Consider the following 27,746-nt stretch of genomic DNA (forward strand, 5'->3'; position numbering starts at 1 on the left):
CTTCTAAAGGAGAGGTTCACCTCTGCTCCCATCCTTATGCAGCCTGATGTGACTAAGCCGTTTTTGGTTGAGGTTGATGCTTCTTCGGTGGGGGTCGGTGCTATTTTGTCTCAGGAAATCAAGGATGGAGTACATCCCTGTGCTTTTTTTTCAAAAAAATTTCTGAGACTGAACTTAATTACGATATTGGTAATTGGGAATTGCTGGCGATTAAACTCGCATTTGAGCACTGGCATCATTTCTTGGAAGGTGCTGAATTTCCCATTCAGGTTTTCACTGATCATAAAAATCTGATCTATCTTGATGCTGCCAAGCGCTTGAATGCCCGTCAGGCTAGGTGGGCACTTTTTTTCTCGCGGTTTAATTTTTCCGTTACTTACATCCCGGGTACCAAGAATGTTAAAGCTGATGCTTTATCTCGCAGCTTTTCTCCCATGGTCGGTGCTGAGGAGGAGGAGAGCATTTTACAAAAAGGTGTTGTGATTGCTGCATTGGACTCCGCTTTGGAAGATGAGATTCTTAAAGCTCAGGAGAATGCCCCATCTAACACTCCCCATGGGAGGTTGTTTGTGCCTAGGACCTTTAGGAGAGATTTGTTTGTTGAGTGTCATGAGTCTCGGTTGGCAGGTCATCCAGGAATTTCTGAGACCAAGAGACTTGTGGGTCGCAGTTTTTGGTGGCCTGGATGGCAGAAGGAAGTCATTAAGTGGGTGCGTCAATGTACGGTGTGTGCTAGATCTAAGTCTTCACATACTCCTGCAGCGGGGTTGCTTTGCCCTCTGGAGGTTCCTAGTGCACCTTGGACACATCTGGCTATGGACTTTATTACTGACCTTCCCCCCTCTGAGGATTTCACAGTCATCTGGGTGGTCGTGGACCCTTTTAGCAAGATGTGTCACTTGGTTCCTTTCATCAAACTGCCCTGCGCTAAGACACTCGCTAAGGCCTTTGTCAAGGAAATTGTCAGACTACATGGCGTTCCTACTGACATTGTTTCGGATAGGGGACCTCAGTTCGTGGCTCGTTTTTGGCGTGCTTTTTGTGACAGGTTGGGAGTTCATTTGTCGTTTTCATCCGGATATCATCCTGAGTCTAATGGCCAGACAGAAAGGAAGAATCAGGATGTTGAGCAGTTCTTGCGTTGTTTTGTGGCAGACAATCAGGAGGGGTGGTCTGAGTTTCTGCCACTTGCTGAGTTTGCTTTTAACAACCATACATCCTCTTCTGCTGGTTGTTCGCCTTTTTTTTGTTGTTCTGGGAGACATCCGTCTTTTGGGTCATTCTCCAAATTGGTATCGGCTGTGCCTGAGGAGGAGAGTTTTTCCGGTGATTTGGAAAGAGTTTGGACGGATGTGCGTGGTAATCTTCAGGAGGCTAACAAAAAATCTAAGAGGTACTTTGATAGGAAACAGCAAGAGGTTTTGTTTGCTATTGGTGACATGGTTTGGCTGTCGTCTAAGAATCTGCTGTTGAGGATTCCTTCTGAAAAATTGGGTCCCAAGTTTGTAGGGCCCTTTAAGGTGCTTCAGGTAGTTAACCAATCTGCTGTTAGGTTGGAGGTTCCTACCTCCTGGAAGATTAATCCGGTGTTTCATGTTTCTCTGTTGAAAAGAGCGGATGTGTCGGATGGTGACGCCTCTGCCACTGTTCCTCCGGTGGTGGAGGACGGGGAATATGAAATTTCCCGCATCCTAAATTCTAGACGGTATAGAGGGAGTTTGCAGTATCTCGTCACTTGGAAGGGTTTCGGACCCGAGGATAACTCATGGGTGAGGGCGGATGATGTTTCTGCTTCCAGACTTGTCAGAGCGTTTCACAAGAGGTTTCCTGATAAGCCTGGGCCTAGGGGATCCGGAGGATCCTCATAGGAGAGGGGGTACTGTTAGAACTCTCCTGTTAGTTTTTTTCTATCTTGCTGGTCACATGACCTTGTTTGCCTATTTAATCCTGCTCCGCCCTCCTGGCCTTGCTGGACTTCATTGTAATTTCTACTCTTAAGTTAGCCTGGTGCTTAGTTACCTTTCTCAGTCTGTTTAGCTTGGTCTTCGGACCTTTATGTTCTATGTTGTGTGTTTTGTCTTTTACTGCTACAATTTCTGCTAGGAGGTGCCCAACTTTATCCCAGTCCCTAGTTCTTGTAGGGATCCCTCCCTTGCATCTATAGGTCTTCGTACAGACTAGCCGAGGACTTTGGCGGGTCTGATCGCAGGATCAGGTTCCCCGTTACATCGTAGGGATCTAGCTTAGTTCTATTGTAGGGACAGGTCTCCTTTCTTTCCTTAGTGCTTGTAGCAGATCATAACAATAATAGGGTCACTACTCGTCTCTTGCCTCATTACTTCAGAAATTGGCATTCCAAGCACAGATGTCAGAGTGGAACACAGTCCATCCTATATGAAAATGACGAGGATGGGTGAGATGGCTCCATTTTCTCTATTTTCGTAATGTTTTGTTCTAACATCTGTTTATGAACATCCAGGTAACCACTGAGCATGGGCCAATGCTGTAGTCATATACATGAACAATTTATCATCTGAATATATCTCGGCTATAATAGTGCTGTGATAATTAAGTGGCCTGGCTGTCATCCATGTACTCATCATTGGTGTATTTTAAATATTAGTTCAGGACACTTTATGTCTTGTTATTATTCGTGATCACTTTTACACAGTCTATTAGTAAGTTACGTTTTAATGAAATCTCATTTTTTGCTGCTTATTGATACCGGGAACACCTCACAAGACCAGCCATATACCGGGAACACCCCACAAGACCAGACATATACCGGGAACACCCCACAAGACTAGCCATATACCGTGAACACCGCACAAGACCAGCCCTATACTGGGAACACCTCAAAAGACCCGCCGTATACCGGAAACACCCCACAAGACCCGCCTTATACCGGAAACACCCCACAAGACCTGCCTTATACCAGGAACACCCCACAAGACCAGCCATATACCGGGAACACCCCACAAGACTAGCCATATACCGTGAACACCCCACAAGACCAGCCCTATACTGGGAACACCTCACAAGACCCGCCGTATACCGGGAACACCCCACAAGACCAGCCGTATACCGGAAACACCCCACAAGACCAGCCGTATACCGGAAACACCCCACAAGACCCGCCGTATACCGGAAACACCCCTCAAAACCTGCCATATACCTGGAACACCCCCACAAGACCAGCCGTATACCGGAAACACCCCACAAGACCAGCCGTATATCGGTAACACCCCACAAGACCCGTGTGACAGAGTAACTGGTATGATATATGAGGGGAGGTATGTGTCACACTGGTTGCTAGCCTGTGTGAACTGAAACCAAAACTTTCTGCCAGCATGTTATATGCTGGTGGGTTAACTCATTTAAAGGACGTGGTTTTAGAGGAATGACATTGAGATGGGAGGGATGTCATGCCCCATACCTCCACCTAAGGGTGTGGCTGAGCGACGTTTAAATGTTCAGCCCTGTTTTTTTCCCTCTGTGTTGTGTTTGGAGAGGCAAGGTCTCCAGACTGGACAGCCATAGCTCAGGAGGGAGCTGAAGGCTGGACATAACCTGTGTGGGCGAACCGCACACACAAATATGGATTGTGCTATAGTTTATCTTTTTTTTTGTTGTTTTGCCAAGTAAGGCAGTGTTTATTTTGCTGGAGTGCAGAACTTTATGCTATTAATAAAGCCTGTAAAGAAAACCCGGGTTCCTGAGTCTACTTCCGGAAGTGGCCGAGCGAGATGTCCTACCACACCCGCCATATACCGAGAACACCCCACAAGACCCGCTGTATACCAGAAACACCCCACAAGACCCGCCGTATATCAGTAACGCCCCACAAGACCCGCCGTATATCGGTAACACCCCACAAGACCCAACATATACCAGGAACCAGGCCCGGCGCCAGCAAGTGCCGGGGCCCTGAGCAGGCGGAGGGGGCCCACTCGCTGTGAGGCACCCCGCCGCGCTATGGGACCCGTGAGCGGAGGAGAGCGGTGTCAGTGCCCGCTCCCCCCCGCTTGCTCAGGGACCCGGTAGCCGGCTCAATACTTACCTCTCCCTGTGCCTCCGCAGCAGCTCCGGTCTCTTCCGCGTCCTCTGCCTGTGACGTCTCAGGTCAGAGGGCGCAGTGACGTCTTTCCTGAGCCGTCACAGTGCAGAGTGGGAAGACGCCGGTGACACTGGAGTCCAGAGAGCTGAGCAGCGGCAGAAGGTGAGAAGTGAGGGGAGTATTTGATTTTTTTTTTTTTTTTTTAGGCTGTGTTCACACGATGCGTATTTCATGCGTTTCCGCTGCGTTTTTGCAGTTGCGTAAACGCCGCGGAAACGCATGAAAAACGCATGGTAGAAGGGAAGCAATGTTCCCCAATGGAAATCCGCATGTGCTGTGCCCATGATGCGGATTTTTCCGCTGCGGTCAAAAATCCGCAGCATGTCAATTAATTTTGCGGAAACGCGGCGATTTCGCCGCCATTGACTTGCATTAGAACGCGCCAATTCCGCAAGACAGCATTTGTACTTGCGTAATTGGTGCGTTCTAATGTGCGGATGGTACCCGGGTGTGGAGGAGAGGAGAGTCTCATCCACACCCAGGTACCATTAAAAAAGCTGTAAAAGAAGAATAAAATAAAAAATAAATGTATTCTTACCATCTGTCGGCCCGCACAGCGCTCCTGCTTGGTTCCCGGCACTGGCAGTGAGTTGTAGGACCTGCGGTGACGTCAGAGTCATGTGACGGGTCACGTGACGCTGACGTCGGCAGGTCTTTCAATTCAAAGTTGCCGGCGAGGGAGAACAGATTGAGCAGGACAGCGCGGGCCATCGGAGGTAAGTATATACACTCTCTCGGTTCACACTGTATAAATCCATGCTGTTTGCATGGATTTATATAGTGTGACCTAGTTATCAAGCAGTTATCATCGCCTGGAAAGCGCTTGTCAATCTGCATGCGGAAACGCATGTGAATCTGCATGTGGATCCGCATGTATTCTGCAGGAAAAACGCATGCACAATCTGCATGCGTTTTTTCTGCCAGGGAGATGCAGAAATGATGCAGAAATTTTCTGCTTCATTTCTGCATCGTGTGCACATACCCTTAATGTATGGAGGCGTGGGGCATTATAAGGGGGGGGCGGTGACATCCTGCATGGGGCATTATTGGGGGGGTGACATCCTGCATGGGGCATTACAAGGGAGGGGGGTGACATCCTGCATAGGGCATTCTTGGGGGGGACAGATGTGACATCCTGCATGGGTCATTATAAGGGGGGGGTGACATCCTGCATGGGGCATTATAAGGGGGGAGGGGTGTGTGTGACATCCTGCACGTGGCATTGTAAGGGGGGGTGGCGTCCTGCATGGGGCATTATAAGGGGGTGCTGACATCCTGCATGGGGTATTATTGGGGGGGAGGGAAGTGACATCCTGCATGGGGCATTATAAGGGGGGGTGACATCCTGCATGGGGCCTTATAAGGGGGGGTGACATCCTACATGGGGCATTATATGGGGGGAACAGCCTGCATGGGGCATTTTATGGGGGAACAGCCTGCATGGGGCATTATAAGGGGGGGGCAGCCTGCATGGGGCATTATAAGGGGGGAACAGCCTGCGTGGGGCATTATGTGGGGGGAACAGCCTGCATGAGGCATTATGTGGGGGGAACAGCTTGCATGGAGCGTTATATGGGGGCCAGTATTCTGTATGGAGCGTTATATGGGGGCCAGTATCCTGTATGGAGCGTTATATGGTGGCCAGTATTCTGTATGGAGCATTATATGGGGGGTCAGTATTCTGTATGGAGCGTTATATGGGGGCCAGTATCTTTTATGGAGCGTTATATGGGGGCCAGTATTCCGTATGGAGCGTTATATGGGGGGCCAGTATTCCTTATGGAGCCTTATATGGGGGCCAGTATTCTGTATGGAGCGATTCTCCGGTTTCTGAGCTATTGTGGAATTTACAATAGATATCACTCATGTAATGTAAGAAGTGAAATCTTGACATTGTACTATACCTATATTTCTCTGTGGTATCTGTGCAACATGAATCGTGGTATGTGTTAAAGGGGCCCACTGAGACTCTTTCACCCAGGGCCCACAAAAACCTGGAGCCGGCCCTGCAAGGAACACTGCACAAGACCCGGCGTATCGGAGCTGCTCTGGCCATCACCATGTGGTCCTGGTCGCAGTCACTCTTCCTTCCTTTTGCCCTTTTTACGTGACGTCTGTTACCTTCGCTTGTGCGGAGTCATAGGCTATGTTCACACACGTTGTGTTTTGCTGCGTATTTTGCAGCAGATTTTCATGCAAATTTTCAGCTGCGTCTTGCAGAACCAGCAAAGTCTATGAGAAACCAGAATGCGCTGTTCACACATGTTGTTTTTTGTTTGCTGCGTATTTTCTGCCTTGTTTGTCACTTCTTTCAGCGTTTTTGCTGCGTATTTGCAGCGTTTTTTCACCCATAGGAAGTAATGGGTGGTCAAAAAAACGCAGCAAATACACCGCAAAACACGCAAAAAAAAGTGCAACAAAACCTGTGCTTTTAACGCAGCTGTTTTCCTGGCAGAGAAAAGTTAGCAGCAGATTTGCAGCAGAAAAAAACATGTGTGTGAACATAGCCATAGTTCTGATATCTGGACAATCGCTGTGACGTAACGCACAGGGTCTGCTGTGTCCGAGCACTTACACTTCCCTCCCTCTTCCCTCAGATATGGAGACATGGTCCCGGACACCATAGCCGGGAAAATCTTTGGCTCCATTTGCTCGCTCAGCGGAGTGCTGGTGATCGCTCTGCCCGTCCCCGTCATCGTATCGAATTTCAGCCGTATATATCACCAGAACCAGAGAGCGGACAAGCGGCGGGCGCAGCAGGTGAGGCCGCTGCTGACATTAGCTTCACTTTTCTCAAAATGTACTTTCTGCAATTGTAGTACCACCTCTCACCACTATTTCTTGCTATAGTATCCATAGACGGTAATGCAACAGCGCCTCCCTTAACCAAATATGTATCTGAAATGAACAGTCAATCTTGTCAATCATCATCTCACTTTTGCTTCTTTTGCTTTTTGCAGAAAATCCGTTTGGCCAGGATTAGACTGGCAAAGAGTAACACGACCAACGCTTTCCTGCGCTACAAGGAGAATGGCGGCCTGGAGGTGAGGGCGGCTCCTGTATCTATAGGATGGAGGTAGACGTAAAAAAAGCGGACCTAGAAAGAAACCCAGAGCTAAACTTTTTTTCAGTTATCTGCTCTCGGCTCTCCATCTAAAATACCTGGGCAAGACCTAGTGACCTGTTGATGCCACCCTGGCACCCAGTACCTGGCACATATTCCCTGGTTGCCCTTTCCATCTATAACCCTACTATAAAAGTGACCAGTGGAAGACCGCGGCAGGACAAAAGAATGATTGTTCCATACCTTAAGGGGATCTGTACTTTTGGACACCTTTTATGTTTTTATACTCCAATCACACCCAAAGCTGCAAAGAAAGCCCTGCCATTTTAACCCCTTCATGCTCCATGACAAACATACAGTATATATACACTGCTCAAAAAAATAAAGGGAACACTCAAATAACACATCCTAGATCTGAATGAATGAAATATTCTCATTGAATACTTTGTTCTGTACAAAGTTGAATGTGCCGACAACAAAATCACACAAAAATCATCAATGGAAATCAAATTTATTAACCAATGGAGGCCTGGATTTGGAGTCATCCCCAAAATTAAAGTGGAAAAACACACTACAGGCTGATCCAACTTTGATGTAATGTCCTTAAAAGAAGTCAAAATGAGGCTCAGTATTGTGTGCGGCCTCCACGTGCCTGTATGACCTCCCTACAACGCCTGGGCATGCTCCTGATGAGGTTGCGGATGGTCTCCTGTGGGATCTCCTCCCAGACCTGGACTAAAGCATGATGTCCCAGATGTGCTCAATCGGATTCAGGTCTGGGGAACGGGCGGGCCAGTCCATAGCTTCAATGCCTTCATCTTGCTGGAACTGCTGACACACTCCAGCCACATGAGGTCTAGCATTGTCCTGCATTAGGAGGAACCCAGGGCCAACCGCACCAGCATATGGTCTCACAAGGGGTCTTAGGATCTCATCTCGGTACCTAATGACAGTCAGGCTACCTCTGGCGAGCACATGGAGGACTGTGCGGCCCTCCAAAGAAATGCCACCCCACACCATTACTGACCCACTGCCAAACCGGTCATGCTGAAGAATGTTGCAGGCAGCAGATCGCTCTCCACGGCGTCTCCAGACTCTGTCACGTCTGTCACATGTGCTCAGTGTGAACCTGCTTTCATCTGTGAAGAGCACAGGGCACCAGTGGCGACTTTGCCAATCCTGGTGTTCTGTGGCAAATGCCAAGCGTCCTGCACGGTGTTGGGCTGTGAGCACAACCCCCATCTGTGGACGTCGGGCCCTCATACCACCCTCATGGAGTCGGTTTCTAACCGTTTGTGCAGACACATGCACATTTGTGGCCTGCTGGAGGTCATTTTGCAGGGCTCTGGCAGTGCTCCTCCTGTTCCTCCTTGCACAAAGGCGGAGGTAGCGGTCCTGCTGCTGGGTTGTCGCCCTCCTACAGCTCCCCCCACAACTTCTGGTATGTGCTCCTTGCTCTGGACACTGTGCTGACAGACACAGCTACTTTTCTTGCCACAGCTCGCACTGATGTGCCATCCTGGATGAACTGCACTACCTGAGCAACTTCTGTGGGTTGTAGTGTAGACACTGCCTCATACTACTGTACCTCTAGGGGCGAGAGCAATGGCAAAATGAAAAAGTGACCAAAACAACAGCCAAAAAGGATGAGAACAGAGAAATGGTCTGTGGTGACCACCTGCAGAACCGCTCCTTTATAGGGGGTGTCTTGCTAATTGCCGATCATTTCTACCAGTTGTCTGTTCCATTTGCACAACAGCAGGAGAAATTGATTCACAATCAGTGTTGCTTCATAACTGGACAGGTAGATTTTACAGAAGCGTTATTGATGTGGAGTTACATTGTGTTGTTTAAGTGTTCCCTTTATTTTTTTGAGCAGTGTATATATCTGTATATTCAGGAGTTGAGCCCATTCCATACAGGGCAGATTCCGGCTGTATTGCACTGCTGGCATTCACGTCTAACAGCAGCGATCAGAGCTAGCTCACTCTTATCACTGCTGTTATCCACATAAGTGCCACAATCTCTGACAGCGGCATTTAGGATGCCAATCAGTCCCAGAAAAAAACACGATCGTTGCCATTGTTGGTACTTCTGTGAATCCCTGCTGCAGACTTGGGATTCATAGGCGACCGTGATTTGTATTGCAGTATATAAAACAAGCGATCACAGGTTCAAGTCCTTATGGGGGGACTAAAAAAATAAAATAAAAAGTAATAAAACAAAAAAAATTTAAAAAAATACAAAACATAAAAACGTCTGAAAATTTGATTTACTAAAATTGTTTAACCAAAATGACAAATATCGTAAAAAAAAAAAATTGAAATGTAAAAATTGCCATTTTTTTCCGTCACAGCACCTTCCACAAAAAAATCCAATAAAAAGTGATCAAAACGTTGTACACACCCCAAAATGGTATAAAGAAAAACAACGGACATAATACAAGCTCTCCTATAGGTACATCGAATGAAAACGGAAAACTCTCGGTCTCAAAAATTGGCGACGCCAAACAATTTTTTTTTAGTAGGCTCCAAATTTTTTGGTTCACTACTTAAATAATAATAAGCCATACAAGTTTGCTATCGCCGTACTCGCACAGACCTGGAGAAAGTTACTGTCCAGTTGTTTTTACCACACAATGAACACCATAAAAAAAATAAAACAATTGCGGAATTGCATTTCTTTCCCCCAGTTCACAGAATTTGCAATTTTGTTCTTGTTTATCAATACATTATATGGCGTCCTGCAAAAAATAAGACCCCATATGGCTATGGGGACGGAAAATAAGTTATGTCTATTGGAAGGAGGCGAGGAATACATGCTGGGATATACTGGCTACAGATCTGCTCCCTGACAATCTGCAGAATCGTAAATGCAGCTCTGGATGTGACTAGAGCAAGATTTGGTATATGCCAAGGTACATAACGTTTAATCTGCTTTTTTTTACTGTAACATAATGTGGAAGAGAGAAGCTGTGAAGTCCTGCACTGCAGGAAAATCAATAGGGAAGGATTCGGCAGTGGGGACGGAATAAGGACAAGACGTTATATATTGGCAGTTGGCATAGGAAGGAGTAAGGTGACGAGATGTAGACGAGCTCTTAGGGAGAAATCCGAGCCTCCTTAGAGGTCAGGGAATGACAGAGAGAAGAGGAAGAGGAGAGCTGACGGGGAGGCAGGGATACAATGAAGAATAGCATTTGCTTGCTGTATCTTGTAAATCAATGGTCTCCTATCTGCGGCATGCTGGGAGTTGTAGTTCTGCAACCACCAAGCTGGACACCACTGCTGTAAATCAATGCTCTCCAACCTGTGGCAAAACTAGGACTCCCAGCATGTGGGGAGATCACTGCTGTAGATGCTGCTGCTCAAGTAAAAAAAAGTTCCAAAAGTTTCCTTAAAGGGGGTTGTCCATTTTTGGGGACTTTTTTTTTTTTTTAACTTAGATGCATGAATTTGGGGCTAAAAAATATTTTTGCAATTCGGTTCCATTAAACATTTTGCACCGTTTTGCTTTTACAGACCTTTTGTTTTCAGAGGCACATGTAACTTCGATGTGATCTGTAGTTATTAATCAGCTGAGAGAAGATCAGAAAATGCCAGATAAGCGTTACAAACTCTCCGTCAGACCGCGCTCACTGAGGGATTCTCAGACAACTCATTCTGCATCTGGCAATAGTGCAACACACAGAGGCTAGAGAAGGCAAAGGGTGCAACAATTTTAATTAAATTCAATTACAAAAATGATTCTTAGCCACAAATACATGCATTTAAGTAATAAAAAAATATCCCCAAAGATGGACAACCCCTTTAACCCCTTCTCTTTGCAGCTAACATTGTTATCTTTTCATCCATTGAGCTGGGTGACTTGTTTTTTTTTTTTGCATGATGAGCTGACGGTTTTATTGATACTATTTTTGGCTATATAAGACGTTATGGTTTGTTTTTATTGCATTCTATTTTTAGGGTGGAGTAGTGACCAAATAAAAAAAAACACCACATTTCTGGTGTTTTAATTTTTTTTCTTGTTATTGTGTTTACTGATCTGGTTAATTAGTTTTATATTTTGATAAATCGGACTTTTATGAACGCAGCAATACCAATACCAAATATGTTTATTTATTTTTATTTCTTTATTTTCAAAGGGAGGAAAGGGAGTGATTTGATAGTTTATATTTTTTGATTCTATTTAAATTTTATTTTTTTTTTACTTTATTTTTTAGTCCCCACAGGGGACTTGAACCTTCGATCGTCTGATCATTTGTACTATATATCTGCAATACCACATTGTTGCAGTATATGGTGTAAATCTGTTTCCTTTGAAGCTCAGCATATAGATAAGCTTCAGAGGAGCGAGGTACACATAGATGGCAGTGATGGGGGTCTTCAGCAGGCCCCCAGCTGCCATAGTAACCAATCGGCACCCCTCACGATCACGTCACAGGGTCCGAAAGGAGTAAGCGGAAGCAGCATCGTGTTCCATTTAAAGGGAATCCGTTAGCAGGTTTTTGCTATGTAATCTGAGAGCATCATGATGTAGGGACAGAGACCCTGATTCCAGCGATGTATCACTTACTGGGCTGCTTGGTGCAGGTTTGATAGAATCTCTGTTTTCTCTGTTGTAGATGTAGCAGTGCTCTGAATGCTGAGCTGCGTATAAGCCCACCCACACCACTGATTGGCAGCTTCATATGGAAGCTGCCAATCAGTGGTGGGGGCGGGGTTACACAGATTAGCCTGACTGGTCTGCCCATGACATCTAGTTTGACAGTGATAACCTCCTGCTGATAAAACACTGATTGTTTTGAAACTAGAGCAGACAGCCTAATAAGTGACACATCTCTGGAATCAGTCTCTTTTCCTACATTATCCTGTCCTCAGATTAAATAGCAAAACCCTACAGACAGAATACCTTTAAATGCTGCCCCCTCCACCCACGATCACCCCCGCAATCACGTACAGGACCGGAGGGGATTTTCATCTCAGCATTGTTTGCTTCTCTCCAGGAGGACACTGAAATGCATGCGCTCTGCGTGAAGAACCGCTCAGCCTTCGAGCTCCAGCATCACCATCTGCTGCACTGTCTGGAGAAGACCACGGTAAGAATCCATAGAAGGACGTGTATATATAGGGTATACAGCGTGCTCCTAGGCTTCCCCTAGTTGTGAGTACAGGTAGACAAAAAGTTATCCTTTAAAGGGGTATTCTGGTTCTAACAAGTTTCTAAGGCAAGGATGGGTAGTAACTAGTAGATCGATGGTGGTATGTCGCTAACACCCCTCCCCCATCAGTCGTTGTTCTAGTGATACGTGGGGGTCTGATGTACACCAATCAACGTGATAACTTGTTATAACAGGAATACTCTTTTAAAGAGAGCACCTCAGTAATTTTCCCGCTGCTCAGACACTACTGCTTTCTTCTGCTTTAGTCTTATATGTAAGATTAGGAGATGGATTATGTACAATAAGAAGTTTAATCTCTACAAGCGCTGGATATAATTTACCTTGCAGGAGTCATGGAGGAGGATCCACTGGCAGACGAGTCACACTGCGCTACATCTTTAGCTGTGGATGGAATAAATCCTGCGCTTGCACCGTTGTGTCATGGCGCATGAACAGAGAATCATGGTGCACAGGTGTCCTCTACTCGCAGCTTCTGACGTGTACGCGCAGCAGGCAGCAGAGCTGGTGCATATACACCCAGCTTCACGTACACTGGGACTAGAAGACAACCGCGCATGCGCAGGATTCACAGTGGGCTCCTGAAGACATCTCTTGTCCTTGTCGACCTCAACCAACCCAGGGGCCGGGCTACTGTGACTCTTCTGCCAGGTGGCTTCACCTTCATGGCTCCTGCAAGGTAATACAGGAACACTTTGATTTGCCATTAGCTCACATACCTGCGCTCAGTTATTGGAGGGGTCCACATGCTTGTGGCCATATAGTGTAGGAGCCACAATCCGCCGGCTTCTATCGCTGTCTCCTTCTCGTCTTCTTTCTTGTTCCCAGTGCCACGAATTCACAGATGAGCACACCTACAGTGAGGCACTGATGACCGAGTCTATCGGGTACCGGACCAGCCGCAGCACCTCCGTCTCCTCCCAGCAGGGTCTAACTACGTCTTGCTGCCCGCGACGAGCCAAGCGCCGTGCCATACGACTTGCTAACTCCACTGTCTCTGTCAGTCGTGGCAGCATGCAAGAGCTGGATACCCTGCATGTACAGAAGGGTCTCAGTCAGAGGTGAGCAACTGCACCGACAATTGGGGCTTTCTTTTTCAGTGAGACTGATGCCTAATCTATTGACTTCTCCTATTAACAGCGCTAACGAGAGATGGCCCCTATTAACATTGTCAGCAATAATGTCTCCCCAAAAACAGTGTCAGGAAGAAAGTGCCCCCTTCAACACTATCAGACAAGGCATGCCCCCATAACCAGTGTCAGACAGAAGGTGCCCTCCTTTAACACTGCAAGCAGGGCATGTCCCATATCAGCCAGGCTCCCTTCCATAAACGGCACCAGCCAGAGAGTGCCTCCATGTACAGTGCCAGACACAAAATGCTCCCATTAAGGGTCAGTTCACAGGACTTTATTTTCGGTCTGAGTGTTGTTCATAAAAAACAATAAAATAGTTAATATTAGTTAATAAATACAAAAAGGTTTAAAAGTGAAAGAAACACATGTGGGGTCCCTGACGAAGGCTTGCACCAAAACGCGCGTTGGGGCTGGTGCCATTCCAGCAGGAAGCGTCACACATTGGTAAGCATTGTACTATTTTTTACTGGTGATTTTTTTCAAGTTCCTTCGCAAGTCCCAATAACACCTCTCCTCCTACTGATGTGATTCTCCCTCTTATAGATATACTACATGCACAGTAGATGTTTGGTTCTTGCAACAAAAAAACTTTTGTATGTCAGTATCTCCTTATTTGGCTATTCCCCATGGTTACTATTAACTTTTTCACATATATATTGTCATAGAGAGAAATTAAAATCCATAAAGACATCTCTGGAGATGGGACATTTCACCCTCACATTGGATATATGGGATTAATTATAACTGGGGAAGTGAGAAACTAATTATAACTGGGGAACTAAGAAATAGCTGACACTTAAAGCTCCATTGAAGTAGGGACATACCACAGTGAACAGGTAATTAGAGCATAGATGTGCTCTGAGAACCAGCCACCAAGACTCAGATTTGTTTACTCAGAGGCGGGCAAATACACTTCCAAGGCAAGAGCTTCTTCTGTTCAAAGCAGCAATTGCAGACTTTTGGGAGCCAGTGGTCAGTGATGAATATTGGGGTCTGCATCAATCTGATATTTATGGGAGATATATTTTCGCTGGTGGCAGCAAGTAGTTATTTTGTTATTGTGGAGTTGGCACTGATCGTACCAGGGTATATATGTATATTCCATGATTTGGAATCAGAGATGTATATACTATATGCTCACTGTGAGTTCCCCAATAACAGGCCTAGTAGTGGAAGCAGCCGTGGCCTCGTTCATAACTTGTCAGTCAATTGCGTAATTGTCCTGACAATTGGAGGCAGCGGAGTTGCGTCTCCCTGACAAACTGGTGGCAGTGGTGAGATCTGTGCGGCTCTCCCTGCTGCATCCATTGACAAACTGGTGGCAGCGGTGGGATCACAGAGCATTAGTGATCTGGGGTGAGCAGTCATCCCTGTCACTAAAAACTTGCATGGTCCCTGCGAGGATTCTCTGCAGAGTTCTGTTTAATTACACCTGGGACAATATTGTATGTGTAGCAATTACACCCCTCGCCCTCTCTTGTTTTGCTGTTCTCTCTTTTATTTGGTGGGTGACTGCTAAGTTGGCAGCTGCTTATAAGAAGCACGAGAAAGCTGTGCTGATCCGTTTGTGTGAGAAGCGAGGGCTCAATGGGTCCGACAACTCCAAAGAGATGTTAATTAGTGTCGAGCAAACATGCTCGGCTACTATATTTTATATTGTGTATAATATGTTATAGTATGTTTGACTCCCTGCGGCTGCATGTTTTCCAGCAGTAGACAGACAACACATGCGGGGATTGCCTGTTTGTTAGGCAATCTCCGCATGTGTTACGTTTTTCTATCGCTGGAAAACATGCTGCCGAGCACGTAGAAGAAACTCGGATAAGATCGCAGCAGGCCCCGGCCGAGTGAGAAGGAGCGGCAGGCCCAGGCCAAGTGAGAAGGAGCGGCAGGCCCAGGCCAAGGGAGAGGCTGCAGCACGAGAGCAACAAGCCGAGCAAGAGCACCTGCTGGTGTTAATCCGACTCTAGAAGGAGCAACTTACTCCACTGAATAGTGAGTCCAATAATGTCCACACCTTTAAACCCCATCCAGAGCATTTTCCTGTCATGAACAAGGATGCAGATCTGGACACATTTTTGAGGGGGTTTGAAAAGGCCTGCATACACTACCAGTTACCTGATGACCAGTGGGCTCGATATTTAACCCCAGAGCTACCAGGCAAAGCTCTGAAGGTGTTCGCTGCTCTAACTCGAGATCAAGATGGAAACAATGAGGCCATCAAACAGTCCCTGATAACTAAATATCAGCTGACTCCTGAAGTGTACTGACAAAAAGTTCCAGGCCTTCCAAAGTGGACCTTACGACCATTACGGTGATGTGGTGGATGGGCTCAGAACCAACTTCAAGCAGTGGGTCCAGGGACTATCGGTTACCACCTTTGTGGTGTTGGAGGACCTGTTGTTGAAAGACCAATTTGTTCATCTTTGCTCTGTGGAGGTGCAACAGTGCATGATGGACCGTGAGCCAAAGGAGGCCGCCAAGGCTGCACAGATTGTCGATACCTATGAGGCCAGCCATACACCTGAGGTGCGGAAGTCAGCTCTTGTCAGCTTTAAAGGGAGTAAGCCGACACCCAATGCACCAGCCGGTCCTCGGGGGAGTCTCGCCCCATCTTCCAGCACCAGGCCTGCATCTGACTCCCACCTGTGTTTTACTTGCGACCGACCTAGATTCAGCAGACTCACCTGCCGAGAGAGGTAGAAGAAGAACCCCCCAGCCGAGGCCCAGGGGCCTAATGAAGCTGTTCTTTTTGTGGGTGGGGCGGTTGGGAGGGCCCTTTAAAACTTGCAACCGGTTACTGTGGTCAACACGTCACTATGGGGCTCAAGACACCAGTGCAGAATGAACTCTCTTCTGCCCTGAATTTGTGTTCCCTGAAGAACTTATCCCTGGGAAGATTGTCACCAGGATTGGGGTGTATGCTGACCTGTAGCGATGGCCCAGGTTTTCCTAGACTGGGGTGCCAGGAGGGCATTAAGGGAAGTGGGGGGGGGGAGCGAGAATCTTCCCACAAATGTTTTATTGGGGACCAATCTGGGACAGTTAGTCGCTCAATATGTTCCTGACAACTCTCCCAGATCTGGCACTTCATGTGATTTAAATTTTGATAATTTTGATGTCAATGTGATGCTTAATGTGTTTCATGGTACAGGAGAGCTCAGCCATGTCACGCTGCGGGGTGATGCGGCTGAGGATTCCCTAAAAGGAGCAAGCGTCACTGGCACGGGATAATGAAGCAGGTGGCCCTGTGCAGCTGACCAGTGTCACGACGGACTGTGACATGGCCGGTGGTAGCAGCCCCATGATTAGCACAGCTCCTGAGGTAACAGGGGAGGATGGGGACAGGCACGGGGATCATAAAGAAGGTGGTCGCGTACAGCTGACCAGTATCATAACTGACTGTGACATGGTGTCACGCAGGGTGTGGGAAAGACTTAGTGCAACACTGAGGGAAGAGAGAGAGGGAGCCCAGACACTAGGGAAAGGGGGAAGTGGAGACCTCCTAATCTGGTCTAGTGTCACCCTGTCTCAACTAGCGTCCCTATATCGCCTCTTCACCAGTCGCCGCACGCATACCTCGCCCTGACTTTCCCTGGCGTATGGCTAAGGCTAGGGAAGAGAGGAGATAAGCACTAGTCGAGCTCCACTAAACTTTATAGACAACAAGGGTAGACAAACAGGGGGGGATTGCTTAGCTTTTGACGACTCCAGCCAAATGCGCACACGGCCTCAAGATCCAGAGAGGACGAGGTATTACTCTCGCTAAAGCCTCACAAGTAGTAATGAATATAGCTGGCACCTCCCTCTCAGACACACCAGGTATTTATACGCTCAGGCCAGGCAGCTAATTAGCCAGAGGGAGGTAGCCGCTGGGTCCTAGAGACAGCCAGCCTCTAAGAAGATGTCTGTAATGTCAAACGTAGAGATGTCCTGCAACCAACTGCAAGGCGACTGTCTGTCACCTCTGACACACCCGTGACACATGGCCGGTGGTAGTTGTCCCATGATTAGCTCGGCTCCTGAGGTTACAGGGGAGATGGACCAGTTACTGGCCCAGAGCAGGTCCTAGAGGGTTCCTGTAAGTGTGGGGCCTTAACATCGCTTCTGGCTAACTCTAGCCAGGAGCTTCAGATAGTACTATCCATAGATGCCAGTCTTGAGGCACTGAGTGACCATCTCCGTTTTTCTTTACTTAGCTGCTTTTTTCTTGCCATAATACAAATTCTAACAGTCTATTCAGTAGGACTATCAGCTGTGTATCCACCAGACTTCTGCACAACACAACTGATGGTCCCAACCCCATTTATAAGGCAAGAAATCCCACTTATTAAACCTGACAGCGCACACTGTGAAGTGAAAACCATTTCCGGTGACTACCACTTGAAGCTCATCAAGAGTATGCCAATAGTGTGCAAAGCAGTCATCAAAGCAAAAGGTGGCTACTTTGAAGAACCTAGAATATAGGACATATTTTCAGTTGTTTCACACTTTTTTGTTAAGTATATAATTCCACATGTGTTAATTCATAGTTTTGATGCCTTTAGTGTGAATGTACAATTTTCATAGTCATGAAAATACAGAAAAATCTTTAAATGAGGTGTGTCCAAACTTTTGGTCTGTACTGTATACTCTCTCTCTTATATATATATATATATATATATATATATATATATTCCATGTGTTGGAATTGGAGGTGTATATACCATACGCTCACTGTGAATTCCCCAATAATCGGCCTAGTAGTGGAAGCAGCCGCGCCCTCATCTGTCATTCGTCAGTCAATTACTAATTGTCCTGACGATTGGAGTGTTCCATGACAAAGTGGTGGCAGCGGTGGGATATGTGCAACTTCCCCTGCTGCGTCCCTTGACATATATAATTGATTATTGCTCTTTCCTGCTGGGTTGTTGCCCCACATGTTTTCTTTTACTGTTAAACCTTTTTGTATTTATCAACTAATAAAAAACATTTATATTTCACATTGGGCTATATACTGTATACATATAACATATACAGTCAGTGCCGGGCGGTGTAACATCACTGTTCTGCAAGATACAGTGCCTTAAAAAGTATTTATACCCCGTAAATTTTTCACATTTTTCATGTTACACCCACAAACTTAAATGTATTTTACTGGGATTTTATGTGATACCAACATAAAGTAGCAAGTATTTGTGAAGTGTAAAGGAAGTGATACAAGGTTTTCTACATATTTAAAAAGTATAAATCTGAGAATTGTGAGGTACATTTGTATTCAGCCCCCCTGAGTCAATACTTTGTAGGACCACCTTCTGCTGCAATTACTGCTGCAGTCTTTTGGGGGTCTGTCTCTCCAGCTTTCTCTGCAGTCTTTTGGGGTCTGTCTCTCCAGCTTTCTCTGCAGTCTTTTGGGGTCTGTCTCTCCAGCTTTCTCTGCAGTCTTTTGTGGTCTGTCTCTCCAACTTTGCACATCTACAGGTGACATATTTGCCCCTTCTTTGCACACTCGCTCTCGCTCAGTAAGATTGGATGGAGACGTCTGTGATCAGCAATTTTCAAGTCTTGTCAAAGATTCTCACTGGGATTTAGGTCTGGACTGTGACTGGGCCGTTCACGCACATGAATATGCTTTGATCTAAACCATCCATTGTAGCTCTGGCAGTAGTTTTAGGGTCGTTGTCCTGCTGGAAGGTGAAACTACACTCCAGTCTTAAGTCTTTTGCAGCCTCTAACAGTTTTTCCTCCAGGATTGCCCTGTATTTAGCCCCATCCATCTTCCCATCAACTCTGACCAGCTTCCCTGTCTCTGCTGAAGAAAAACCTCTCTACACCATGATGCTGCCACCACCATGTGTGACAGTGGGGATGGTGTGTTCAGGGTGATGTACAATGTTAGTTTTCCGCCGCACATAACTTTTTGTATTTAGACCAAAAAGCTCTACTTTGGTCTCATCTGACCAGAGCACCTTCTTCCACATGCTCGCTGTGTCTCCTACATGGAACTTATTATGGCTTTCCAAAATGGCTTGCTTCTTGCCACTCTTCCATAAAGGCCAGATTTGTGGAGTATAAGACTAATAGCTGTCCCGTGCACAAATTCTCCCACCTGAGCTGTGGAGTTGGTAAGCCAAACCTCCGACTCCTCAATTTCCTTGACTCCGACTCCCTCATACACGGCTCATGTTTAAGTGATAAATTTACTGTAGCACAGATTCATCTCAGCTAAAAGTCTAGACCCTTAGATCAGGAATAGGACAGACATTTATAGGACATTTCATAACTTTCCCAAATTCTTATAAAAAAATATTCCCCACAAACTGAATTGAACTACTGTACCCAATTTATTATATATTTTAGGAGTCGGTCCATTTTATACTGACTCCGATTCCGACTCCACCAAAATGGACACCGACTCCATGACTCCGACTCAACAGCCCTGTAGAAAACCATGTATCATTTCCTTTACACTTCACAAATACTTGCTACTTTGTATTAGTATATCTCATCAAATCCCAATATAATACATTTAAGTTTGTTTTTCAAGGCATTGTATATAGTCAGCGCCGGGTGGCGTGGTGTCGTCACCGTCCTGTCACATATACTGTATAGTCAGCGCCGGGCGGCGTGGTGTCGTCACCGTCCTGTAACATATACTGTATAGTCTGCGCCGGGCGGCGTGGTGTCGTCACCGTCCTGTAACATATACTGTATAGTCAGCGCCGGGCGGCGTGGTGTCGTCACCGTCCTGTAACATATACTGTATAGTCTGCGCCGGGCGGCGTGGTGTCGTTACCGTCCTGTAACATATACTGTATAGTCAGCGCCGGGCGGCGTGGTGTCGTCACCGTCCTGTAACATATACTGTATAGTCTGCGCCGGGCGGCGTGGTGTCGTCACCGTCCTGTAACATATACTGTATAGTCAGCGCCGGGCGGCGTGGTGTCGTCACCGTCCTGTAACATATACTGTATAGTCTGCGCCGGGCGGCGTGGTGTCGTCACCGTCCTGTAACATATACTGTATAGTCTGCGCCGGGCGGCGTGGTGTCGTCACCGTCCTGTAACATATACTGTATAGTCTGCGCCGGCGTGGTGTCGTCACCGTCCTGTAACATATACTGTATAGTCAGCGCCGGGCGACGTGGTGTCGTCACCGTCCTGTAACATATACTGTATAGTCTGCGCCGGGCGGCGTGGTGTCGTCACCGTCCTGTAACATATACTGTATAGTCTGCGCCGGGCGGCGTGGTGTCGTCACCGTCCTGTAACATATACTGTATAGTCTGCGCCGGGCGGCGTAGTGTCGTCACCGTCCTGTAACATATACTGTATAGTCAGCGCCGGGCGGCGTGGTGTCGTCACCGTCCTGTAACATATACTGTATAGTCTGCGCCGGGCGGCGTGGTGTCGTCACCGTCCTGTAACAAATACTGTATAGTCTGCGCCGGGCGGCGTGGTGTCGTCACCGTCCTGTAACATATACTGTATAGTCAGCGCCGGGCGGTGTGGTGTCGTCATTGTCCTGTAACATATACTGTATAGTCTGCGCCGGGCGGCGTGGTGTCGTCACCGTCCTGTAACATATACTGTATAGTCTGCGCCGGGCGGCGTGGTGTCGTCACCGTCCTGTAACATATACTGTATAGTCTGCGCCGGGCGGCGTGGTGTCGTCACCGTCCTGTAACATATACTGTATAGTCTGCGCCGGGCGGCGTGGTGTCGTCACCGTCCTGTAACATATACTGTATAGTCTGCGCCGGGTGGCGTGGTGTCGTCACTGTCCTGTCACATATACTGTATAGTCAGCGCAGAGCGGCGTGGTGTCGTCACCGTCCTGTAACATATACTGTATAGTCTGCGCCGGGCGGCGTGGTGTCGTCACCGTCCTGTAACATATACTGTATAGTCTGCGCCGGGCGGCGTGGTGTCGTCACCGTCCTGTAACATATACTGTATAGTCTGCGCCGGGCGGCGTGGTGTCGTCACCGTCCTGTAACATATACTGTATAGTCAGCGCCGGGCGGCGTGGTGTCGTCACCGTCCTGTCACAGATAACTGTATAGTCAGCGTAGGGCGGCGTGGTGTCGTCACCGTCCTGTCACATATACTGTATTGTCAGCACCGGGCAGTCACAGCAGGCTCCCTCCTCTTCCCCGGCAGTCACGGCAGGCTCCCTCCTCCTCCCCGGCAGTCACGGCTGGCTCCCTCCTCTTCCCCTGCAGTCGCAGCAGGCTCCCTCCTCTTCCCCAGCAGTCGCAGCAGGCTCCCTCCTCTTCCCCGGCAGTCACAGCAGGCTCCCTCCTCTTCCCCGGCAGTCACGGCAGGCTCCCTCCTCCTCCCCGGCAGTCACGGCAGGCTCCCTCCTCCTCCCCGGCAGTCACGGCTGGCTCCCTCCTCTTCCCCGGCAGTCGCAGCAGGCTCCCTCCTCTTCCCCTGCAGTCGCAGCAGGCTCCCTCCTCTTCCCCAGCAGTCGCAGCAGGCTCCCTCCTCTTCCCCGGCAGTCGCAGCAGGCTCCCTCCTCTTCCCTGGCAGTCGCAGCAGGCTCCCTCCATTTCCCCGGCAGTCGCAGCAGGCTCCCTCCTCTTCCCCGGCAGTCGCAGCAGGCTCCCTCCTCTTCCCCGGCAGTCGCAGCAGGCTCCCTCCTCTTCCCCGGCAGTCGCAGCAGGCTCCCTCCTCTTCCCCGGCAGTCGCAGCAGGCTCCCTCCTCTTCCCCGGCCGTCGCAGCAGGCTCCCTCCTCTTCCCCGGCAGTCGCAGCAGGCTCCCTCCTCTTCCCCGGTAGTCGCAGCAGGCTCCCTCCTCTTCCCCGGTAGTCACAGCAGGCTCCCTCCTCCTTCCCAGTAGTCGCAGCAGGCTCCCTCCTCTTCCCCAGTAGTCGCAACAGGCTCCCTCTTCTTCCCCAGTAGTCGCAACAGGCTCCCTCTTCTTCCCCAGTAGTCACAGCAGGCTCCCTCTTCTTCCCCAGTAGTCACAGCAGGCTCCCTCTTCTTCCCCAGTAGTCACATCAGGCTCCCTCCTCCTTGCCAGTAGTCGCAGCAGGCTCCCTCCTCTTCTCCAGTAGTCGCAGCAGGCTCCCTCCTCTTCCCCAGTAGTCGCAGCAGGCTCCCTCCTCCTTTCCAGTAGTCGCAGCAGGCTCCCTCCTCCTTTCCAGTAGTCGCAGCAGGCTCCCTCTCTTCTCCAGTAGTTGCAGCAGGCTCCCTCCTCTTCCCCAGTAGTTGCAGCAGGCTCCCTCCTCCTTCCCAGTAGTCGCAGCAGGCTCCCTCCTCTTCCCCAGTAGTCGCAGCAGGCTCTCTCTTCTTCCCCATTCGTCGCAGCAGGCTCCCTCTTCTTCCCCAGTAGTCGCAGCAGGCTCTCTCTTCTTCCCCAGTAGTCGCAGCAGGCTCCCTCCTCCTTTCCAGTAGTCGCAGCAGGCTCCCTCCTCCTTTCCAGTAGTCGCAGCAGGCTCCCTCTCTTCTCCAGTAGTCACAGCAGGCTCCCTCCTCTTCCCCAGTAGTTGCAGCAGGCTCCCTCCTCCTTCCCAGTAGTCGCAGCAGGCTCCCTCCTCTTCCCCAGTAGTCGCAGCAGGCTCTCTCTTCTTCCCCATTCGTCGCAGCAGGCTCCCTCTTCTTCCCCAGTAGTCGCAGCAGGCTCTCTCTTCTTCCCCAGTAGTCGCAGCAGGCTCTCTCTTCTTCCCCAGTAGTCGCAGCAGGCTCTCTCTTCTTCCCCAGTAGTCGCAGCAGGCTCCCTTCTCCTTCCCAGTAGTCGCAGCAGGCTCCCTCCTCTTCTCCAGTAGTCATATAAGGCCCCGTAGCAGAAAGCTTTAGCCCTCTCTCGTTGGGTAAAAAGCTTTGTTCCTAAGGGTGTGTTGCTGTCATTCTCCCTAGTGATATGAAAAATGCTGACTGGTGCCACTGAAGTGGCATTTTCCTCATAGAAGAATCCCTCTGTATATATGATATATCGGACATTATAAGCCACAGGCCATTATTACACACAGATTCAGTAGATGTGGTGGAGGCAGCAGTCACAGTGATCTCTGCTCGGCCGAAAGCTATGTCTTAAATAACTACATTAATCAACATGAATAATGAATAGGTGTGCTCCTGTGTGCAGAGTACCGCCTGACCTGTTCTGTGAGGGCGGGGGATGGTGAACACTTCAGCACCTCTGCCCAATACTGCGGCCTCTGCTGCCACCTGTCCTGCGGGGCTCTGTTGTTCCCTGTTGTCCGTAGTCCGAGGCATAAAGCTGGCCTCTACGGTGCCAGCCAAATGGCCATTTAACCCAAAACTATTGCTGCCCTCCCCCCACACACCAAGCATGTATGTGGGTAGAAGGGAATAAACTGCTATCAGACACCTATGGTGGTCACTTGTGGGAACAAAGGATCGGGCATGTTGAAATCCAACATGCCCAACCCTCCTTTTTGGGGCGAGACAAGACATCTCTTCCCACATCCGATGGTATTCCGGTCTCATCAGTCATCTAATGTGTATGGGCACCTGGGCCCCAGTGCCAATCGGTATGGGCGGTCCGGCCCAGGGCCATTTATACCAGAGTCTCTGAGTGTGGCATAGGGATCCTTGGCTCCATTTCCGGCACCTGCGTCCTCTTCACCCTCCAGAGTGTGATGTGATTCTGTAGATCGGAGATCTTCCAGAGATCTTCATGACTACACAGGGAGATAGCTGGGGGTGGCACTGGAGCAGGTAGTGCTGGGTGCCAGGGGGCACCAACAAGCTACTTTGCCTTAGCCAATAATTGTATCCAGGGCTATGAAGAAAGCCTCACACACAAGAAATCTTCTCCGTGTCTCACGCTCTGGGTTTTGTCTTCTTTCTTTCCAGTCGCTCCAGCCTCAATGCCAAAACCCACGGGAACCTGAAGCTTAATTGTGAGACGTCCGATCTGACGGCCGCCATTATCAGCATCCCGACGCCGCCCGCCAACACTCCAGACGAGCCCTCGTCACCAAATGCTGGCGTCATGAGGAATTCCAGTGTGACCGCCAGATACTACCAGGAGACTGTCCGGATCTCCAGCTTGTAGGGTCCGGGGCATCCCGGAAGGAAGGAGTGACGTCTCCATACACACTGTGACACCTCACATCATCCATATATACCAGACAATCAACCCATTGCCACGCGGACAGCAGAACCGACGCCATCTCACCAACAGCACACCGCTGCACCGAACACCGCTGCTACTGCACAACGACACCACGGCCACACGCTGCCCTCACTCAGAACAGCACAACTTTCATCGCCTCCATGGCCCACGACATCTCCACAAACACTCATACCACATCCAAGAGAATGAAAGGGTTAAAGGAAACGGGCGAATAAAAAGCACATTTTACTATGTTATGGAGGGGGTGGTAGAGATCGGCAGGTGGGCACAATCAGCAGTCTGGGCCATGGGACTGTGATACCTGACCACCACGTATCATGGCCACCCAGCAGGGATACGAGAGGGCGGAGGGACCCTCGTAGAAGGGGTTAAAGCATATCATGGGCCAGAAGGATAAGACAGGTAATGGGGTGTCAGGACCCTGCCAGACCCTAAAGGTCAATGTATGGGGGTGGTAGGATATTCTCAGACCCTGAAGGTCAATGTATGGGGGTGGTAGGATATTCTCAGATCCTGACGGTCAATGTATGGGGGTGGTAGGATATTCTCAGATCCTGAAGGCCAATGTATGGGGGTGGTAGGATATTCTCAGATCCTGACGGTCAATGTATGGGGGTGGTAGGATATTCTCAGATCCTGACGGTCAATGTATGGGGGTGGTAGGATATTCTCAGATCCTGAAGGCCAATGTATGGGGGTGGTAGGATATTTTCAGACCCTGAAGGTCAATGTATGGGGGTGGTAGGATATTCTCAGATCCTGAAGGCCAATGTATGGGGGTGGTAGGATATTCTCAGACCCTGAAGGTCAGTGTATGGGGGTGGCAGGATATTTTGTAGACCTTGAGGTTTGGGGTAACGTAGAGCCTTCAAAGATGCAGAGGGTGAAATAAGAGGTGAAATGATGTCACAGACACTTGTGGTTCAGTTTTGGGGTGACAGGACTTCAACAGATCTGTAAGGTCAGACTATGGAGCAGCATGGAGGCCCCGCAGACACAGGAGCAATCTGTAGGGGAAGGTTCCATCGTCATCGCTCTCCATGCTCTGTTTCTTCCTCGCCCCCATACACATACCTACTGAGTTTGGCAGCACCGATCAACCATCTACTGTGTATGGGGGACTGCTTGTTCCCCCGACAGATTATTTTGGAGGAGAGAAGGTCTGGGCATTTTGAATTGCAGTTCTCCCAGGAGATAAGCCACCAACAGAGGTGTCTATAAGCGGCTTATGCTCCTGCCTCCACTGGGGACACGTGTGTGTATGGGGGTGGGGGAGTACCTGCGGCCAAACAAGTGTCAGCTGATGTGTATGGGCAGCTTTAGATATACACACACGTCACATATGTGGTATATAGGTATATACAGACACATCAAATACATGGTATATACAGACATGTTACATACATATCACATATGCGGTATATGCAAACACAGTACATGCTCATAACATATGGAATATGTATAGACATGTTAAACACACATCACATATGTGGTATATACACACAGGTCACGTATGCGGTATATACAGACACAGTACATAGACATCACGTACGCGGTATATACACACCGGTCACGTACACGATATATACACACACCTCTGTACCCCCTGGACTGACATTTCTGTAGTCTAGAGTAATGCACAAATTGAGAGGAATCTATGCACATATTCTTGTCTATACGTATGTGGCAGGGAGGGTCCCTGCACTTGGAGCCGAGACACATTGCACACGCGTGTACAGAGCCGGTATGGACATGTATGTACAGACCCGTATATACGGATACTTCTATAATGCCTACATGTACAGAGCCATGTGCAGTATATAGCTGCACAGCCTTGTATGTATATATATGTACACGTATGCACAGCAGAGTATAGATGGGTAGTCACCGCCATGTTTATGACTATGCAGAACCCCTGTGGACGTATGCACAGCAGTGTATGTGTATATATAGGCACAGCAGTGTATGTGTATATATAGGCACAGCAGTGTATGTGTATATATAGGCACAGCAGTGTATGTGTATATATAGGCACAGCAGTGTATGTGTATATATAGGCACAGCAGTGCATGTGTACATACAGGTGCATCTCACAAAATTAGAATATCATCAAAAAGTTAATTTATTTCAGTTCTTCAATACAAAAAGTGAAGCTCATATATTATATAGAGTCATTACAGAGTGATCTATTTCAAGTGTTTATTTCTGTTAATGTTGATGATTATGGCTTACAGCCAATGAAAACACAAAAGTCATTATCTCAGTAAATTAGAATACTTTATAACAACAGCTTGAAAAATGGCTCTTGAAGCAATGACTCCAGCAGCAGTCCACTCCTTGTGAATCTCCCCCAAATGTTTGAATGGCCTTTTCTTGACAATCCTTTCAAGGCTGCGGTTATCCCGGTTGCTTGTGCACCTCTTCCTACCACACTTTTTCCTTCCACTCAACTTTCCATTAATGTGCTTGCCTACAGCACTCTGTGAACAGTCAGCTTCTTTAGCAATGACCTTTTGTGGCTTACACTCCTTGTGGAGTGTGTCAGTGACTGCCTTCTGGACATCTGTCAAGTCAGCAGTCTTCCCCATGATTGTGGAGCCTACTGAAACAGACTAAGGGACCTTTTTAAATGCTTTGGAAGCCTTTGCAGGTGTTTTTTGTTAATTACTCTAATTTACTGAGATAATAACTTTTGTGTTTTCATTGGCTGTAAGCCATAATCATCAACATTAATAGAAATAAACACTTGAAATAGATCACTCTGTAATGACTTTATATAATATGAGTTTCACTTTTTGTATTGAAGAACTGAAATAAATTAACTTTTTGATGATATTCTAATTTTGTGAGATGCACCTGTATAGGCACAGCAGTGTATGTGTATATATAGGCACAGCACCGTATAAATGGAGGCAATGTGTTCCAGGGTCTACGATGCAGATTGGGTGGGTCAGGCGACTATGCATAATAAGCTGGGTGGTGGGCCGCAACCCCCTGCAAGGGAAGCGGGAGGATTCAGTAAGAGCTTCTGACTCAGGGACACACAGGTTTTCTTCTTCCTTTTTGTCGGCCTTCATGTCTAAGGCCTTGCAGACCTTATGGCCGGGGCTACACGGCAACAGAGATGTGCGGGGTTACTTGTATCTATGGATTCTCTTGGGGCAG

At 48.2% G+C, this 27,746-nt stretch overlaps 1 protein-coding gene and 1 long non-coding RNA gene across 3 annotated transcripts in view; one reads left to right on the forward strand and one right to left on the reverse strand.

The window, feature by feature from the left end:
* The window catches only part of LOC141154426 (uncharacterized), a 65,128-nt gene extending 43,418 nt beyond the window's left edge, over positions 1–21,710 (reverse strand). Inside the window, exons 1-2 of the long non-coding RNA XR_012247437.1 lie at positions 21,597–21,710; positions 13,080–13,392 (exon numbers count right to left, since the gene is read on the reverse strand). This is a non-coding gene — a long non-coding RNA (uncharacterized lncRNA). The remainder of the gene's footprint in view (positions 1–13,079; positions 13,393–21,596) is intronic.
* Positions 1–26,670, forward strand: part of KCND1 (potassium voltage-gated channel subfamily D member 1) — a 91,328-nt gene extending 64,658 nt beyond the window's left edge. For both annotated transcript variants that reach the window (XM_073640343.1, XM_073640342.1), the window contains exons 3-7: positions 6,715–6,877; positions 7,078–7,161; positions 12,187–12,279; positions 13,189–13,421; positions 24,299–26,670. In XM_073640343.1, the coding sequence (XP_073496444.1) occupies positions 6,715–6,877; positions 7,078–7,161; positions 12,187–12,279; positions 13,189–13,421; positions 24,299–24,500 (775 nt within the window). In that variant the 3' untranslated portion in view covers positions 24,501–26,670. The remainder of the gene's footprint in view (positions 1–6,714; positions 6,878–7,077; positions 7,162–12,186; positions 12,280–13,188; positions 13,422–24,298) is intronic.
* Positions 26,671–27,746: the final 1,076 nt, after the last annotated feature.

Source organism: Phyllobates terribilis, unplaced genomic scaffold (genome assembly GCF_046119375.1).
Source record: "Phyllobates terribilis strain yellow unplaced genomic scaffold, ASM4611937v1 Scaffold_7__3_contigs__length_470593459, whole genome shotgun sequence".
NCBI lineage: Eukaryota > Metazoa > Chordata > Amphibia > Anura > Dendrobatidae > Phyllobates > Phyllobates terribilis.